Consider the following 19,244-nt stretch of genomic DNA (forward strand, 5'->3'; position numbering starts at 1 on the left):
TGGAGTGCTGTGCAGGTCAGCTAGAGGGACATGTTGGTGTCATTGCTGTGTTTTGCAGAGATGTCACTGTCAGTGGGGTGGCAGAGGGGATCGGCTGGGACACATTTCCAGTCAGGGGGCTGTGACACAGCTCTGATGAGGGAGGGCTCAGCACAGCAATCAGTGTGCCTGAGGCTTCAGCCCACCTAGTGAATCTGCAGAAGTGCTTTCACCTGCAGTCTGGGCTGCTCTTGTTTCAGACAGATGAATAGGATAAAGCTGACCCAGAGCTCAAGGGGAGTGTCTTGCTGCATGAAACCTGTCCTGGGATTCAGTGGCTCAGGAACAGCTTCCCAGCACTGCTCAAGGGAACCCTGTACTCTTGGTGAGCTGCTGCTTCTCTGAGAAGACTTAACTTGCTATTAATAATCCCCTGGTGGTTTTTAAAGGAGGGGCTTGTGGATGCTATGTCCTATTCAGCTTGCAGTTTGGTGGGGGCTGTAAATTCCCCTGTAGTTCCTGGTGCAGTTACTTTGCTCTGTTTGTGAAAAGCATCCTGCCAGATAGCTCAGCAGCTGACACAGGGACTTACCTTGTAGGTTGAAACAGGAAAACTAGACAAGACTTTCTGCCATGCCTTGCTCTGTTTCAGTGAGTGTTTAGGTATGGTTTTGGCTGTGCTCAATAGTGCCGTTTCCTTTTATGGACTTTGGGATGAGAGGTTGTGGGTAAAAGGGATATTTTTTAAATTTCTGTTAATGAAAAAAGTATCTGGTTGGTAGAAGCAATTTAAGCAATATAATCTTGTGATTAACTTTAGGCACTCAACAATTATTTCACTGAAAGCAGAGCATTTGCTGATGTGGGAAAAGAGAATTAACTAGAGTAGTGAAATTTATGCACAGATTTTGCTCAGGCATTAGCTGTTATTTTCCAGTGGGTATTCAGACACTTAAGTATGTGTTTAGTAGGCAGGGGCTTCTCTTCTATGTTGAAGGCTGTTAGTTAAGAAAAACAGCCCTGGATTTAGATTCTGTTAAGATCACAGGGAAGGAGACAGTTTATCTTGTATGCAGCTTTGTGTTGAGCTGAAGTTGGTTTTCTTGCAGCTTGACAGTTCTTTCCCACCTGAGAGCAGGGTGCACCAGACTGAGTAAAAAGCAGTGCTTACTACCTCTGTAATGTTGTGGCCTTCTCACAGCTGCCTTCCCAAGGCTGACTGCCTAATCTTGCTGCCTCCTTTGTAAATAGGGCTGTACAGGCAGCAAAGGTGTTGCAGAGAGTGTTGAAGGAGTCTCTGTGAAAACATTAACCAGAAGACTTTTTGTGCTTGGTATAGGGAAATGTACCCTTTTGGCCATCAGGTAAAATGTGGTAGTGATTTTCCTAGAAACAGTAAGTTAGGAGCTTGGCTGGTTACAGGGATAAAGATAATGCAGCTGGAAAATGTCCCTCTCTGGAGAAATTTAGAGTTGTGTTTAGTAGAGCGATGCACCAGCTGTGTCCTTAACTGGTGTAAGGCTTTCCAAGAGCTCTGTTAGCTGCAAAGGTGTAGAGTAAGAAACCTGTCTTTATCAGTCTGTGTGGCTGGTGTCTCCTGCCCTGCTTGGCTGGGGCAGGTTTAGGGAATTGCTGCTCAGTGGGACCAGCAGGGCCAGAGCAGGCAGGGTGAACTGGGACACTCTGCCTTTTTGAGACTGAGGACTTTGTCCAGGAGTGAACCAAAGCTAGGGCTTGCCATGGCATGCAGGAACCTTGTTGCACTGAGACTTTTTGAAGGAAATGTCTCTGGAGAAGGTTCTTATAACTCTTTTTTCATTGAAGTTACTTCCTGTTTATGTAGTAATGAAAAGTGATTTTTAAGGTACAAGTCAAGAGCAGTTGCAATAAGTGGCAAATAATTGGTTAAAAATGAGCGCTGAGGTGGCTTGGGAGAACCCACTGTGGGGTTTCTGTGCCCATTCCTGGTGGTCAGGACTGGATGCAGGGTACTGAGCAATGCCTGTGGTCTGTCTAGGTTTAACAGCAGAGCAGGTTGTGGAGTTTCCCACTGTGCTCCAGGTTTCATGGTGGCATTGACCTGCAGCTTCTATAGCAGGCTTCAAGCTAGATCTGTTCTTCTGTGTTTCAATATGGCATTCTTGAAAGTGTCTTACCAGACTGAAAGCTTGAAAGGAGTAATTTCGGGTACTTTGTGGGATAACTGCTGTTCTCAGAGGATTTGTGATTATTTTTTCACACGTGGGCATGTGCTCACATCTCTCACATCTGTGAGGCAGAGCTCTTAGCTGTGCACTTCTGCATTTCATATGTGTCTCTGGGTGTTCGTGAACTTTTAAATGGAGTTTTTTTCTTAATCACAGAAAGGGTGAACAACTGAAGTGATACTTTCACCTATTTTGAGGCATGCCCAGCTTTGGCTCCAGGGGGCTTAAGCCACTTTGATTTCCCTTAGTTTAGGATAACAGTCTGCTGTTTTCTAAGAGCATGCAGTTCTGTGGAGAGCAGAGGTGAGGAAAGCCCTGCTTTTTGCAGACCAGAGTCATCCTCAAAACTTAAGAGGCTATAAAAATTCAGTAAAGAGAGATAGATACCTCTCTGACAGCAGCCAGAAGTAAATACTACACTTCTTTCACTCCACTTTTCCTGAAGTGTGATCCTTCCTCTGAAACACTTTTCTTAATTTTGGCAGCTTAATCAATTAGGGTCTTCCATGCAATTTGTTTAGACTATTGTGTTAAACAGGACCAATATGTGCCAAACCAAATATTAGTCCAATTCTCTCTGGAATCCATTTAATTTTGGCTCCTGCCACAGACATTCCCCCGGCAGAGAATGTGGCCATTCACTTGCATTGTGCTGAAATAACTCTTTTATGTGGAAGTTTTGCAGGATGCCCCCAGTCCTGTAGCAGGAAAGGTAGTCACCTGCCTCATGCTCTGAAGTTGAACTGAGAGTTTTTGTCAACTGCAAATATACTGGAGAAATTCCTCCCACCCCCTTTACATCCCTACAGCCGTCAAGTATTTTGACATGGGTGTAAAAGCTGCTGTGTTTGAATTTAGAAATTGGCCAGTGGGATGAGAATGTGCAGCTGTGGACAGCACGAGTGCTCCAGCTCTGTCACTGCTCCTCTTGGGCCCACCTATTTCTGTGAGGCTTGTGGGAGCTTAAGGGGATAAATATGGCCAAGGTAATTAGCAGATCTGGTGGAAATCAGTTGGTCTGGCTCAGAAATTGCTGAAGGTGGGAAGGCAGTAGACAAACAGATAAAATCTGATTTGATTGAACTTATTTCTGTAGATAATAAAAATATAATATTTTTAGTTTATTATCATTATTAAAATTTTAAAACAAAACAAGAAGAAAAAAACAACCTAAAACTTAGTTCAAGACCTCAGCTGCAGTGGCTGGGTGTAGGAGAAGTCACCTAAATCATGCAAGGGCATGCTATTTAGTCAGGCAAACAGCCAGGGACAGTAGAATCACTCACTGCTTAGCTGCTTCACCTGCTGCAAAGACTGCCTGCTTCATATGGGAAATCGATTATTTGGGGGTGAAATGGAAAGTGGAATTTTACCCCCCCCCCCCCCACTCTGGGATTCTTATGACACAGCATCCCAGTGGACTCTGAGAGTTATTGAACTTACTGGGAAGGGTGGCCAAATTCTCTGCCATCTAAATACAGCATCTGCAGCAGTGTGGAATGTGTGTTGTACAGCTGTGAATGTCTCAGGCATTTAGCGTGTCTCCTTTTTCACACAATAGCTTCTATTTATGGGTTTTCATAGAGTTGGACTCATGCATTCAACATGTCTTTGTATGTGTTTTTCTTTTTCTTTTGTTTTTGGTTTGTTTGTTTTGGTTTGGTTTTTTTGTTGGTTTTTTTTTTTTTGCTTTTGTTTTTTAAGGTTTGTAGAAACTCCGAGCCCCTTCTCCTGGAAGGAGAGTTACTACAGATCAGCCATGTCCCAGAGCTCTCAGCCCAGGGAATTCCTCAGCCCAGAGGTAATCCAGCATCTCTGGGACTTCCTGGAACAGTAAGTAGCCCTTATGTGGAACATATGGAAGGTGTTTTAGGACAGGATGCCTCTGTAATTAGGCTGCTCAGGGGATTGATGCCGTGGAGTTTGGAGTCTTCTGTACTTCTTGATTAGATATGGATGTGATGATGGGATGTGTCAGTCCATGGTGACTGACAGCTCTTGGGCTCTCCAGAGGTTCTGCACCCAGGCTGTGGGGACCAAATGCAGTGGTCAGCAGTGACACTGACTCTCCCAAGCCTCAGATGGCTGAGCTGGCTGCTTCCTAAGGCACATGGTTGGTATTTTCCCTAAGGAAATGGGCTCATCATTCTGTGCCTAGGCTGCATGTTTTGCCCTTGCTGATGCCAGGGAAGGAGAGGAGGTGAAGATGGTGCAGAGTTCACCCTTTCAGGTCCATTGGAAGAAAGAGAACTGACTCTGTTCACATTCCTGACTTGCTATGACTGATGCTGAAACAGTCACTGCTATAAATCCTCCATGAGTTCTGTCTTTAAGTGGTTTGACTCTTGCCTCAGAGCAGTGAGATGTCCCTCCAGGCCCTGTCCTGTTCAGGGGCTGCTGTAGTGCAGTGGGTGAGGAGGTAGTTGTTCCTCAGTAGTTACTTACTTTGCCATGAGTCTGACTTGTGGTGATGCCCAAGTCCTGGGCACAGGGGGAGGTGGGGTGGTGGGAAACAGAACTTGGCCAATTTTAACTTCATTATTGTGTTGTTTTCAGGCCCATATGCTCGGTTCAGCCAATCGATTTAAACTTCATCGATGGCCCCTCTGAAGATGGCTCCACAAACAAAATTGAGATCAGCATGGATTGTGTCCGGGTGCAGGACACAGAGCTGAATGACCCAATGTGGGTGAGTAGTGAGACACTTCCCTAACCTTTGAGGGTGGATGGGGTGATTTTGCAGGAGCTATTCAGCTGCATTGCCCCAGGGCCATCTTCCCACCTTGGCTGGCTCCTGACCTGCTCTTCTTTCCTGCTGCAGCAGTGGCAGAAGGGGGATGAGGCAGTGAAACTGGCAGGAGAGCTGAGGAGTCTCTTGCACAGCCTACTCAACCATCCCTGCACTCTCCCTGCTTAGAGCTGGTTTGTGTGACCTCAGGGTTAAAATAGTTCAGATTCTGGGCACATTTGCAATTTTGCTGACCAAGGCCAGAAGTTCTTCACTGTTTTTTCTTCTCTTGAGGGTCATATATGAATGAAAATTTGTTTTCAGACCATGGTTGGGTTCTGTGCCCTCCTGTTTCTTCAGACTAGAGTGTTTGTAATGAGTCTTGGGCATGGGTATCTCAGGGATATGGCTCAAGGCTGGAATGCAGATGAGGCACTGGTTGTTGCTGGTTCATTGCCTTTGGCACAAACAGACTGGCTCTTTCTTAGCAATAGCTCTTCTGAAGCCAGGTGCTATTCTTGCAGGCTGGAGCAGGAGGTATTTCAGGAGTTTGAGTTGCTCATGTCCCGTTTCTGTTCTTCCTGGGTTTTGTTTACTTTGGGGTAAAAATAAAGTGTTTGAAATTTGTGTTGGTATCTGTAAATTTTCCTCTAGTGTTTCCATCCTGTGAAGCTTTTGTCATTTAATTCCCTTAATCAACCACAATTTTTAATGTGCCCAGTGATGGTGTGTTGGCAGTCTGTATCCTGGTAGTGTTTGTAACCTGGAGGATTGGGTCTGCAAGGAAGGAGCTCCTGGGTCATTCTGCTTGTATTCCCTGGTGACAGAAGCAGTTAGTGCTGCTGTAGTGTGACTGCTGGGGAGGCTGCAGTGCTCTTCTCTTTCTGTGAAGGTTGCAAAGGGTTAAAAAGCCAATTAGAGGTTGGGTATGTGCCTGGCTAATGTGGTGAAGCTAATCCAAGTGCTCAAGGAGAGGTGACCTACATCAAGTTTGGTTATCTTTTCATTTGGCCTTTGGTGGGGCATGGGGTGTGGGGTGCAAGCCTTCCATGAGCACCTGGATCTTGGCTTTTGGCACCATTATAGCACAGCTCTAGCAAAATGGTGTCTCTTCAATAGTCCAAAAGATTCTCCAGTGTTTACAGGGGCTTCTGATTTTCCAAGTGGATAGTAATGGTCTGTTTGAACTATGTCCTCCTAAAAAACAACCCCCAACAGTTTAAAGGTCACCAGCAGTAACCCTTCTCCTTCCATGCTCAAATCTGGAGTTGTGGCATTGATGGCCTCAACCTGCCCATCTCCAGTTCCTCCAAGCTGTCTGCAGAGCACTGCAGTGGCTGTTGGGCTCACTGAAGGGCTGTTCAGAGTCTCCCTCTCCCGTCAGTGGTGCAGTGAAACGTTAATGGAAAGTCCCTTCTCCTTGTTCTCTCTGAGCACTGCTGAGGTGTCTGGGAAGGGGGCAGGCAGCTTTCTCTGTGTAATTACCTCTTGCTCGTGATGGGTTTGATCCCAGCCATGCAGAAGGCATTTCTGGAGAGGCCAGGCTGCAGGGTGACTTCTTAATAAGAAGTGTTTTTCCCTGACGTGACAAGCAGAAGGGGGAGAGGGGAAATTCCATCCCATCCTCACCCTTACTGTAAGGCAGCAGCTTGGAGTACATTAATGTATGTACATTAATAAATGTTCCAGTTTGTCTTCAGTGGAAGACAGCACCTTCTCTCAGTTGAATGCTGGACAAAAGCCTTCACAAAGCAAAATATGCACTGCAAACCTGTGCAAACAGCCCATCTTTTAAAATGAGGAAAGCTCTTTTTACTCCCCTTACCACCACCACCACCTCCTATAAATTTGCAAACATCCCTGACAGGTGACAACTCCCCTTGCAGAGAAGTCTGTGTTTGCTTTGCTGTTTCTGGGGCTCGCAGCGGCTGCAGCTTTCATTGGCAGAGAATGTGTAGCCTGGGGCAAGGTGTTTGCTTTAATCTGAAATACCTTACAACTCTCTTCCCCTCCAGCCTCTCTTTTCCTTTGGATAGCTTTGGGGCACGAGCTTCCCTTGCACCTGTCTCTCCTGTAACCTCAGCCATGTCACTTCTAGACACGAGGTGCTGCACGCAGCTGATTGCAGCAAAGGGTTGAAGAGGGCAGATAAACACGAAGGAATGCAGCAGAAACAGAGGGGCCCTGAGAGATGAGCACTGAGATCAAGGCAGAGTGCTTTCAAATACTACATTTGTCTTAGAAAAAGAGCAAGGCCATCTTTTCTCCAAAATGTATCACCATGTGAGATTTCAATAGGTGCAAAGCAATTAAGAGTGGTTTATTTAAAGCAATTGTCCTTGTGTGGACTTTAAAGCATCCCAACTAGTCCTTAAAATAAACTTTGCACCTGCAATTTATGGCTGAAAAAGGAAACTTGCAGTCTTAAAGTATGTCCATCTTGATCCTAAGAGTTGCACTGGAGAGACCTGTGATTTTTTAAAATTTTAATTGTTATTTGACTTCTGGGGTACAGGTGTTTGTTCACAACAGAGTTGGCAGTGGGGAAGGAGCTACAGTGTTCAGAACAGTGCCCGGAGAAGCTGGTTTAGAAAATGAGCACAAGCCCTGCCCTGCTGTACACTCATCAATTGTGTTCATTGCCTTGAAAGTGCAGCTCTTGGGGAGATAGCTGGAGAAGGTTGGGTGACACAAAAACCCCTCTCTTGCTGAGACCTCGCAGTTCTCACAGACTTGTTTTTAAGGAAGAAATATTCCTCCTGTGTCCATATAAGAAGGGGGTAAGAGAAACTGGTGATCTGCACTGCCTTGGGTGGCCAGGAAGAGGTTTCTGGGTTTGATATAACATTAGGCAGTCAGCAACCTTCCCCAGCCATGTGCCTTGTGACCAGCTCTTTCACAATGTCCTGGGTGGCCCGTCCTGGCTGTCGGCTGTGGCTCTTCCTTTCCCCTGGTGTGAACCACAGGCAGACTGGGAAACCCCAGCAAAGATCTGCCTTTTTTGTATAACTGGAGAAGTCTGGTGGTCCCTGTGGGTGTGGAGAAAATTTAGTTTCTGCCATGGCCCTGGGGTGGGAAGGAGCTGTGGATGGTCAGGAAGGTAAGCTGAATGTGTCTTTGTGGGCCCTCTGCCACTCATTAGGTGCACCAAAAAAGGTGGTTGCCAGCCTGTACTCTGATCAAGGATGTAGCCAGCAGCTGTGGGGTGTGATGGAGTGATGTCTACTCCCTGCATTCAGGAAGAGCACTGCTCGCAAAGCCTGTATCCTGCGGTGCTAGAAATTAGGTGATGCTATAGCAATTTTATATTTGTGTCTGACTGGATAAATGCCCTGGAGTAACAGGGAGGAGGGGTCTGGAGATCTCTCTGTAGGAGTGGGTGTGTGGCAGTGCAATAACCCCTGCATTGTCCTGGAGCCCTATCAGTACTGTCAGCCTCCCCTACCAGGTGCAAAATTGCTTTATTTTACCGTCCTCAAAAGCCCTGTAAACTGCTTGCTGATGCTGAGATGCTGTTCTGGACACAAACAAAGCTACTTTGGGCTAAGGACTTCAGCAAGAGCATCCTGATAAGCATGTTATTTGAGGGGTTTGCAGAGTCTCTAAGTCTTCTGCCACCTCCATCCCAGCAGTGTGTCCAGAGCTCCGGGGACCTTGCTGGCAGAGCTGGAGTGCTCGGCAGGGATGGAGCAGCTCATCCCCCTCCCCCTGTACATACCTTGCTGTCATGCCCCTGAGCGAGCCGTCCTCCCGCAGCCCCTTGTCTAACCAGTTCAGCGGAATGCCTGCTCCCCAGACAGTGCCGTGGTCAGGGTTTTCTTAACCTGTATCCATCCCTCCCCATAAAAGGCAGACAGAATTCCTTGCCTTTTTTTTTTCTTTTTTTTTTTTCTTTTGGTTGTTACTTATTTGTGCTCCCTCATCTTCTGCAAATAATTGTGGGGATTTGCTGTGTGTGGCTTTATTAGGCAGTGCTGAGCAGGGTGGGTTTCTGCCCTAGGGATAGTGGTGTGTGTAGGGCTGTGTTTGGGTATACAGCTTTATGGGCTGTGGGTGTCCCAAGCCTGGTAGCTACAGAAGTTTTGGAAGTGTAACATGTGTTTCATAGTTTTAAAAGTGAGAGCTTCAGCTCTGTGACTTTGCTGCTCTCCTTTATGCACAGAGGTGGGGATAACAGTAGGCTGTAAGATAGACTAGATGCATCCCATATAGGATATGGAGGTGTCAAGACTCTCAGCCTTCTTACCAATGACACATCTCAGAGCTGGTATTTGATGCTTCTCAATGGAAACAGGAAACCTTTCCCATATTTAATCTGCTGTAGGCTCATGAAGGAGCCACCCAAGCCTCCTTGTACAGGATACCTTCCCATGCTGCAGCCCACCAAGCTGTAGAGGAACTGCTCTGGCCCAAGGTGGCTGCTGGCTGTCTTGTGCATGCTCTCAGCCTCAGCACCACATAAATCAGTTCAGTAATTCATATTTGATGGCCATACATTAAATTCCTGGTCCCGATTACCTGGGAGCTGTGGTCAGGATCAGCTGTGCATCTCATGGACAGACACAAAAAGCCCCCACCCTAGTGTCCAGCAGGACTCTGCTGCATTCTATCCAATGCTTTAATATTAAGAAGTGCAGTCTCTAAACTCTGCTAATTTTAATTGCTTCCTTGAAAGTGTTTTTCTGGGTCAGGAGAAGAGAACTCTGCTTCTTGTGAGGTAATGGCTGAAGCTGATGAAAGCTGGTTACAGGGTGGTGGAACTGTGGGATGGGAATGACATCCCTGTGTGCCCACAGCAGGGCAGGGAGCTGATGTGGTGAGCAGTGCAGGAATAGTGCCTCAGTGCAGGGACTAACTAACACGCAGTGTGTGCTGCCATGGGCTCGGGCAGCTGCCACAGCCCTGCATTTTGTTGGGAAATGGTTTTGCACCTGGAGGATGAGGCTGATTTGATAAGGAGGTGCAGCAAAGTGGCTTGTGTGGCCATTTGTTTCCATGCGTAAGTATTCCCAGATTGATCATAGAAAGGAAGGAAGGACTTTGTACAGCACAGGGATGTGATCAAAGCTTTTAGTACTGTCTGGGTTTTGTTTGAGAGAGTTTGAGGCTTGCCAAGTTTCTCTTCTTTGTGGTTATTTATTCGTTCCGTAGCCGTGCAAATGAAGTTGAGATTATGCAAAGGCATTTCCATAATGAGCAAAGGTATTATTCTATTGGAAGCTTCCCTCCAGCACATCTTCTGTTTGCAGTTGAACTCAGAAGCTCTCCCAATTTAGGTTTGGCTTTGTAATCCTGCTGGATGTTTAATCTTCTGCAGTGTAGGTCCCTCCAAATGATCTAATCATCACATTTAGATGATTAGGGCTGCAGATCCAGATCTAGAAATGGTCAGTTATTTCAGATAAGAATGAATGTAAATGTATTCAGTTTAAACGTTTGGTTAAACATTCAGTTTAACATTGAAGAAAACTAATGGGTGATTTGTCTGCTGTGTGATCATTTTGGAAACATACTTAGAATTCCTTTAAATATTTCTTCCCTTTCAGCATCTTACTGTACATTCATCTTGGGAAGGAATAAACTAATTTTAAGCTGAAAAGCACAAACCTAGCGGGAGAGGGTCACATGTGAGATGGGGTGTTTCAGGAGGGGTGGCTTTAGCTCCCCAGCTCTATTGCTGTGAGAACCTGAAGTAAAAGAGTGTTGGACGAGTGTTGCAATTTGAGTCCTGTCATCTGCCTATATGCAAACAGCTCCAAACAAAAGAAGCAGTTGCTGCAGAAAACATCAAGCAGCTAGGCCTGCCTCCAAAGGTTTCCATGGTGCTACACATGCTCCTTGAGCAAGCATGGAGCAATAATGCATGAGTGCTTATTTTACATCTTGAAAAGGTCTGCACGAATGCTTAATTAAAGAGCATCTTGATCTTGAAGCAATAGATTGTCGGGACTTTTGCCTCTGGAGCAAGTTTAAGGTATATGCTATCTTGATGGGATCTTCACACATTGTTTCTATTTACTTGATAGGATCCTCTTTCTTTTTCCCCCAAAATTCACCTTACTCTGGACTTTTTATTTGTTTTGTGTTATTTTTGGTTTGGTTTTTTTTTTTTTTTAATTCTAAACCAAATTGCTGAAAGGAAGAAAATAAGGTCATTTTCTCTTGTTAGCTGGAAGTAGCATGGTGAATCAAGCTGTCTGTATCCAGCCCAATGAAAACTTTGTGGAGCTTTGTGGTGCCCCTCTTTGTGGGGTGAGATGGATGGAGAACACAGTGCTGTTTCAAGCTGCAGAGCTGACCGTGCCAGGGGGTGTTTCTCCTTCTCCTTCCAGGCTAAGACAAACGTGGAGCACAGCCCTGGGAGTGTCCTGCTCCCCTTCCTTGTCCAGCACAGCCAAAGTGTCTGTGCTGCAGCCAGCTGTGGGGTGTAGCTTTTGCTTTTAAAAGTCCTCTCTTGCATTAATTGGGATTCTTGCTTTGAAGAGAGTCTTAGGCATCCAAAGTCTCCCTATATATGTTGCTTTGTGGTTCTGCAGATCCTGCCCACAACCCTCTTAATGACTATTATTTTTTTCCTCCAATATTTCATGAGGAGACTTTTGGACTAGGTAATGTTTTCTACTGAATGTGTCTACCATCTGCTTTCCACCTCACTGTCACTGATTTGATAGCACTGAAATTGAGGGACTGAATTGTCAGGCAGTCACAAAAAATTAAATCAGTCTCTGTGAAGCATAGATTAAGGAGTGGTTTGTGTCCTGGGTTCGTTTGCTCACTGCTGACTGAACTCCTTCCTAATCAGCAGCTGAATTTGCAGAGATTAATGAAAGATCAAAGGAGTTTTCAGTAGCAAATATACTGTCACTCTAAAAGCATGGATTTCTATCTCCAGCCTGCTTAAACGGAAGGAAAAGGTACCCTGAAGCACTCTTATTTCTCCTTCAGAGCTTGGATGGGTGTGGTGGACCTCATGGTGATGTCCAGGCTGGATTGAAATTAAGTGAGTCTGAACCAAAAGTGTTCAGTTCTCTGGGAAAGACCAGCACTGCAAAGAGTGACATTTCTTCATAGGGAAAGAGGCAAAAACAGGCTTACAGGCTTCCTGCCTTGGAAAGTGTGTTGTACTCCAAAGCACCTGGGCAATATCGGATAACAGCGATGTGTTAATAGGAGAAATGTGAATGACCATGGGTCAGGGTGTAACCTGAGGTTTGGAAGACTCTTCTCAAATTATTGCAAACTGCTGGCTTTCTTTGAAATACTGGATTATTGTAACAGGGCTTGGGTGGGAGGGAGCTGGCAGCAGAGCAGAGGCAGGTTGGAAAGAGCTGCTGCGATTGTGGACTTATAAACAATTGTGCATTTCACGAGAGCAATCTGTAGTTTATATAAGATAAGGGAAGAACAACACTTTCCCCTCAGCTGCTTGTGTAAGAACAGCCCTGCTCTGTCAACAGTTGCTCCTTTCTCTAACTGAAAACAAAAGCTCTGCAATGTGTTGCTATCCCCTTCTCCCTTTCCCTGGTTAGAGGGCTCGGTCTCTGGGGTGCAGGTCTGTGCTATGACCCTGCCCTACTTCCAGCTGGAGGGATGGGACTGTCTATGACAATCAGGAGCCATTTTCATTAATTCTCTTGTGTATCTTCCTCTCTCAACTTTTGAAAAATATTTTATAAATGTGGGGGTTGAGGGGTGTAAATCATGCTGTGCTGATTATCCAAATGAGGCAGATATGCAGTTTGAATGTTGAGGGTTGTTAGCCCAACCAAAGAGCAGCCCTGGCTTGACCCCCACAGAGTCCCCTGGTCACATCTCCATGCCTGAGTGTCTACTGACCCGTGGTTTTGAGTTCATCAGTGCAAAAGTGTCTGCTCAAGTGTCTGCTGGCCAGTGGTTTTGAGGGCTTATGTGCTAAGCTTTCATAGTGAAAGCAGCTGTTCTTTAAAAAGAATCACTAAGATACAGTAAAAGTGGGAAAATTAGATAAAAGGAGTGTCAGGAATAAACAGAAACACTTTTTGATAAATTATCTGTATGCTTTGTCTGCCTCCTATGTCATAGACCGACTGTGGGAGGTGAGTCACTGCTGGCACTTCGGTGGGAACGAGCCTTGATGGGGTTGCAGGGTTTTTGGTTGTGCAGACGGTGGGGAAGGTGTGGGGACCTTGCATCACCTTGGCTGTAGAGCTGAATCTCTCCGGAGGAGTGTCTTGCTGTCTCTCATTAAATGGAGCTCGGCAGCCTCAGGGCAGAGTCCCCAGGGGCTGCATGTGCCCTTCCTAAACCAATATTGCACTGCGGTTGTGAAGGGAACTGGTTTTGTTTCACAATTCCTTTCCACCTTCCCTCTCCCTGCTCCCCCACCATGTAGCGTTATCTCTTGACATGATGCCATTAACTCTCTAATTAGCCCTCGGGGTGTTCTGGGGGAGATAACGAGACTGTAGGAGCTCAAATAAGCAGCGTGTGCAGATGTTTACCCAGGGTCGGAGGGCAGGGCTGTTGTGACAGGCGATTGCCTTGGGGAGGGCATGTTCCTTGGGAAGGAGAAGCCGACCTGCACCATGGGCACAGCGAGGAGCTGGGCTCTCCTCCTGCCTTCCGCAAGTCCAGCTATTTACCCCGCACTTTTAAAACGCAGGGGAAAATGCAATTAGGAGTCCTTGGAAGAAGGGATTGATCCTCGGTACTAAACACTTGCAGCAGGGGCACGTTTCTAACTTGAAGGTGCATACATCTGAGTGCGTTTCCAAGGAATTTCTGGGCTTCAGAGCTGTGCCTGAGTCAGTGGTGATGTTCGAATTTGTGCTTCCAGGTGGAGCAGGGAGGTCACTCGGAGCTGGGGGTGCCTGGTCCCTGTCCTGCGTGTGGATCAGCTGCAGTTCCACGCAGGGCTCTGGAGCAGCCTGCCTGGGAGGCACACAAGGCTGCATCCAGTCAGCAGCAGGCAGGATGCTGCCTTTTTTACCTACTCTCTTTTTTTGTTTGTTCTGTCTTGCCATAAATGGTTGGATTGAAAGCAAAAAGAGAGGAGAGTCCCAGTTTCAGGGACCACGTTGTTTTTTCCCTCTCTTCCTTGTGGTTTGAGCAGTGAAGATCAGCTCTGCATGAGTTTTTAAGAAGGAAGGTTGATTTTTGCATTTTTTTGGAAAGTATTTTCTTTTTACTCTTCAACCTGGCTTCCTGCTATTGCAGAATACGCGTGTGTCCCTGTAAGATCTTCATTGGAAAGACTGTCAAAACCAATTGGCAGAGGCTTGTTTTTTGAGCATTCAGCAGTTATTCAGAGGTAACAGGGGAAAAAAAATCCACCAAAAACTATGTTCTATTTTTTCCCTCCTCCTCCTGTTATCTCAGTCCTAATTTGTAAACATTTCTGAGTTAAGTGAATGTCACAGTCGTGGTGACGCAGTCGATCCAGATGCTATTTTTATGAGTGGAGAGGTCTGAGCAGATTTTTTTTTTTCTTTGATCTGCAGGAAATTCTGCATGAACCACCTAACACACAGGCAGGTGTGCATGCACACCCCCCCACACATGAAATTACACAATCTCCAATTAACACTGCAGTTGTGGTAATGACATTTTAATCGTCATAATTTTGTGTACTTACCTCGCGACCAGGAAGAGTTATTGAGAATTGCACGTGGTACTGGTGAGGGGGCTGGGATGGACCATGTAAGAGCATGGGGAAAGAGCATTCAAATAAAATATCTGAATCAGCAGTCTGACTTGGCTGACAGCTCATTTTGGAAACTTAGGGGTCTTGTTTGCGTTTTTGTTCTTCGGCATACCAGCAGGAGCCACAAAGTATTGCCAGAAGCCTTCTAGAATATCTGAGTCAGACCTGGGAGGGTTGCAGCTGAAACTTTCAAATCTTACTAGCAATAATTATTTTTAGTTTCCTACAGTATTGGAGGTAAATTACTTTAAGGAGACTTCCTTTCCTGTGGCTGAGCTACTTTTTAAAAATTTCAATCCAAATAAGCATCCATAGCATAAGTGTCAGGCTTTTCTCTCGATGCTTTATTTCTTTGTTTTCTACTTTATTCTTTATCTGTTTGGGGTGGGAGAGAGCTTGTTGGACTAGAAAAACAGTGTTAAACCTTCTCCATCTGTCCTGAGCATGAAGTAATTCTTCTTAACGTGTGAAAGGAGGGCCTTTGCCTGAATCTGTTTGCTTTTTCTGATTAGGCTAATTGGTATGATAAGGCATAATCTCTGTTTACAAAGATTGTCTTGCCATGATTCAGACCATTACAGTTGATGTTTCCCTTGGAGACTTGTCCAGAAGGCTCAGACAAATTATAACTATCACTGTCCTGTGGCTGAAAAGTGAGTGTGCAGTCGGAGGAGGTGGGGGTATCCTTCTACTTTTATGACCCAGCCATTTAAGCATATGGTATCTCAGGAAATCAAGTTTTCCTCTGAGAACCCCAAAGAGATGCTGCCTGGCTGCTGTTAGGTTGTTGGAGGCTCATCTATGTGAAAATTTTTATCTGCAAAAGGAGAGAATCGAATGAGGACCTGGGAACTTTTCTTCCTCATGATAAGGTAGAAGGGTTCAAGCCTTTACATTTCCCTTGTGCCATTGGTGCCAGTATGAATATTCAAGGCATGGCACCAGCCTGTGAGACAGGGAAGCATCTTATGGGGAGAATGCATGCATTTAGGTCTGAAGCCAGTGAAACAAAGTTTGTGTCACTGGGTGATGAGAGGGACATACGTGTGCCTGGGCTGCAGCAGTGTTGGTGGGCAGTGTCTGGTGAGTGCTGTTACCTCCTGCCACCCCTGCTGGGGTGATGGTGTCCTCCTTTGTGTCCCTTGTGGGTGGCGGATTTGCAAAAAGCCACTTGTCCAGCATCTGCTTCGAGGTGACCACACAGAGTAATGCATCTGAAACACTGAGCCAGGTCGGGGCTGTGTGTACAGAGGGCAGGGATTTGTGCTGACATGTCAATTTATTCATCCTATATACACCTCTCCTCGTGTTTGACATGCAGATCTCTTTGGATAAACTTCCACATATCTCTCTGTATCTGGGTGTTGCTTCACCCACAGCCACCTCCAGCCACCTGTGGGGCAGAAGATGGAAGCTGCCTCACACAACAGTGCTGCATTAATGACCTGGAAAAGGAGGACCTTCTGAGTTTCATAGCATAGCTATGAAAGAGGTTTTTGCAATTACCTGCTGAGGTTGGGAGATTTATGTACGTACCTTCTCCCCCTCTCTCCTTCCCCTCCACAGTTTTTGAACTCATGGGCCGGTATCAAAAACTTGGCAGTATTAAGGTATCAAAATGGTCATCTGAACATAATTTTTCCTCACTGCATAATTTTTCCTCACTGTTAGACAACAGAAGATCCACAGGTAACTTCTTGCTTCACATCCAGCTCAGTGTAAGCTTTGCAGTGATGCTGCAAAGTGCCCCGTTTGGCTAACGGTGCTGTGGGTGCTCCCTGCAAACTTTGCTTGGATCTCCAGATTAGCACTGGTGTGGCTTTTTGGCTTGCACCCATATCGGGTGAGATCAAATAGGTACATTGGGCACAGCCCCTGGTCTGAGATGGTGCTGGGGAAGATGGAGAGGAGGGCAAGGGGCCGTGGCAGTGGTCTGTTGGGTTCCTGTGATGTAGGAAACCTGCTGTGTGCTCAGCAGGCTCTTGCTGGTAGCTCAGGAGCACTGAAGGAGTGTGTGGCCCCAGCCTGAGCTGGTAGTAGGTTGTGAGAGCTCCGTGCTCCTCTGCAGCCTGTTTTCTGAAGCGCCTCCTTGCATTGTGAGGAGGAGCTGGGGAGGTGCACTGGAAATGCTTGCAACCTTTTTCTTGTGCCCAGCAGCTCTCCTGTGAGCTGTGCTTGCAGGGTGAGAGCTAATTCAGACCCCTACCCTGCTTCTTGTGCTGCAGGAGAAGGAGGACGCTGCAGTCCTCCACTCTATGTTTGTTCTTGCTTTGCTTCCTGCCTGAAGATGGTTTTGCCCCATTTTACTCGTGGCAGCCTTAAGAATGTCCTGGGTTTCTCCAGCCTGGAATAGGCTGGTGAGCTTGCAGTGTCCTTTAATTTGCAGAGCTGCCGTGTGTCAAGAAGGCAGCCCAAGAGCCCCCTGGGCAGCACAGGCTGCTGACTACCATCTCGCCGTGCCCAGAGAAGCTGGGGTTAAAGGATGCCCGGGGCGAGGCGTGGCAGGAGCAGCAGCGGCTGCGGGGCAGAAGCGGGGCTGCGGGGAGGTGCTGAGGCCGTGTGTGGGTGTCAGCCCTGCCCAGGACCCTTCTCCCTGCCTGCCCAGCCGCGGTGGGTCGGTCGCTGTCCCCCGCAGTGGGAGGTTCGGCGCTCCGTGGCAGTGCTCGCAGTCCTCGCTCCGCGTTCCGGCGGACAGGTCCTCAAAGAAAGTTCGGAGCGCTGTCATTAGGCTGGGCGGGCGGACGGCCGCGCTCTGATCTGGATGTTTGGTTTCCTCTCTCCCCCCTGCCCAGCCCTTTGGAAAGGTGTTGTGTTTCTCTGGCTCGCTGGCGCTCCGGGAGCAGCTGCCTTTTGTTCTGCCGTGCATCCCGCTCGCCCGGCGGATCCATGCGGGGTGTTCGGAGGGACTCGGGGTGCCGCCAGCACAGCGCGAACCTTAAAGCACCACCCGCCCGTGCCGGGGAGCTCCCTGGGGTCACTAGGACAGCGTTTTGTCTGCTTGTCCAGAGTAAAATCACAGTGGGGATCTCTCTTGCAGATCTCGGCTAAGTGCTCTTCCTATGTCTTTTGGAAAGTTTGCCGTGGGCATCGTGTCCAGGTGGTTTTTATGGAGCAGTACCAAAAAACTCTTGTATATTAATTCAACACCGTGAGTCCCTTTGGATGAGTTGGGTTTTTAACTTATTTTTTAACCATGGTGCAAGTTAGAAGCAAACACAAAGGAGGGGGAAAAATGTAGCTGGAGTGATGCCCTGCAAACACAGGACCTGTTTGCTGTGAGTGTGAATGGGAGCACACAGTTGACAGAGAATGTAGCTGCCTTATGGTGCATGAGACCTGTTTTCTGAGACTCAGTCACTCCTTGGGGGTTTTGTTCTAAATCTGCACACAGCAGCAGCCAGATACTTGGCTGTTTTACTAAGTACCACTGGTGTCGAGCACTGCATCTCGATTCCTTCCTGAACGTTTTGGTTCTTGGTAGCAGCAAAACCTGTGCCTGGAAAAAACCAGCCCTGGAATCTTCTCAAAAAATAAATAAATAGAAGTTTCTTGGAGCAGCTTCTTTAGAGCAACCCTGTGGCTCTCTCTTGAGTTCCCAAACTTGTAGAAAAGTGACAGGGGAAAGTTATTGTTTCCTTTCTTTTCCTTGTCTGTCTCTTTTTTTTCTTTTCTCTTTTTTTGGCCATTTCCCCCCCCTTCCCTTCCCTTTGCTTTTTAGAGATTGGTGATAAGGAATTCTAACTACTTAATGAGCTGGGAGAGGCCTCTCTCCATTGGAGTGGAGGACTCCAGGTGGCACTTTGACAGATTGGACAGGTAAGGCTGGAGAGCCCCACCTCCTCCTCCTCGCCTATAGTTAGGTATATAAGGGAAACTTCAATTATGCAGAGAGGCACACTCCGAGTCCTGTTATCTTCACAGTAGCATCACATATTTTTAGGGTCTTCTAGGGGGTGGGAGGTGTTTGTCAAAATCCTGGAGCCAGAAGAAAGAACAGCAGCGTTGATCAATTTGACTGCTAACATGTTGTACCTGGAAAACAATGCCCAGTCCCAGTATAGCGAGGTAAGGACTCTAGGTTTGAGCTGTGGTATTGCTAATGTATTTTTATTTTTAGTGAATACGTGCAATTTCTTCACCCCTGAAGTTAGGTGTGGAATAGACACTTGTTTTTGTGAGACTTCTGCATTTTACAGTGGGAAGCAGAGTTTGCTGGGCTAAATGTCTGAATGAGAGTGAACTTCGAGTCTTTACATCTGGGACGGTGAATTTGTTTTGGGAACCCTGATCAACCAAACATAATTTTCTTTCACTGGAAAAGCAAGGCAAGGCAGTTGTTTATGGTGGGCAATGCACACAGATTGCATTCCTGTAGCAGTCTGAATACTGTCTGTGTTGACTGCATTGTAACTCTTTTACGAGTCTTTTATTGCCAAAATTGCTGCTTGTGGTTAAAAGTGGATGGTATCTAGGAAAAAACTAAAAATGTGTTATAAATCCCTTCTTAGGTTACTTTTTGAAGTAAAGTAATACGCAAACAAACGTTCTCAGCTGCAAATGCTGCGTTAGCATCCCCACCAATACCTCTTTTACTCAGTGCTGTTAATACCTTGCCTCATAACTAGCAACAGCAAGGTATTTTACACAG

The 19,244-nt window shown here is 46.6% G+C and overlaps 1 protein-coding gene across 8 annotated transcripts in view; it reads left to right on the forward strand.

Annotated features, from left to right (window-relative positions):
* Window positions 1-19,244, forward strand: part of TP63 (tumor protein p63) — a 100,107-nt gene that overhangs the window by 13,761 nt on the left and 67,102 nt on the right. For 5 of the 8 annotated variants that reach the window (XM_085069381.1, XM_085069382.1, XM_085069380.1 and 2 more), the window contains 2 exons: window positions 3,891-4,019; window positions 4,743-4,875. In XM_085069381.1, the coding sequence (XP_084925507.1) occupies window positions 3,891-4,019; window positions 4,743-4,875 (262 nt within the window). Of the gene's footprint in view, window positions 1-256; window positions 365-3,890; window positions 4,020-4,742; window positions 4,876-18,500; window positions 18,662-19,244 lie in introns of those variants that run through there. The other 3 variants (XM_085069385.1, XM_085069387.1, XM_085069383.1) reach the window with 2 other exon arrangements.

Source organism: Lichenostomus cassidix, chromosome 9 (assembly GCF_008360975.1).
Source record: "Lichenostomus cassidix isolate B80296 chromosome 9, HeHo_3.0, whole genome shotgun sequence".
Lineage (NCBI taxonomy): Eukaryota > Metazoa > Chordata > Aves > Passeriformes > Meliphagidae > Lichenostomus > Lichenostomus cassidix.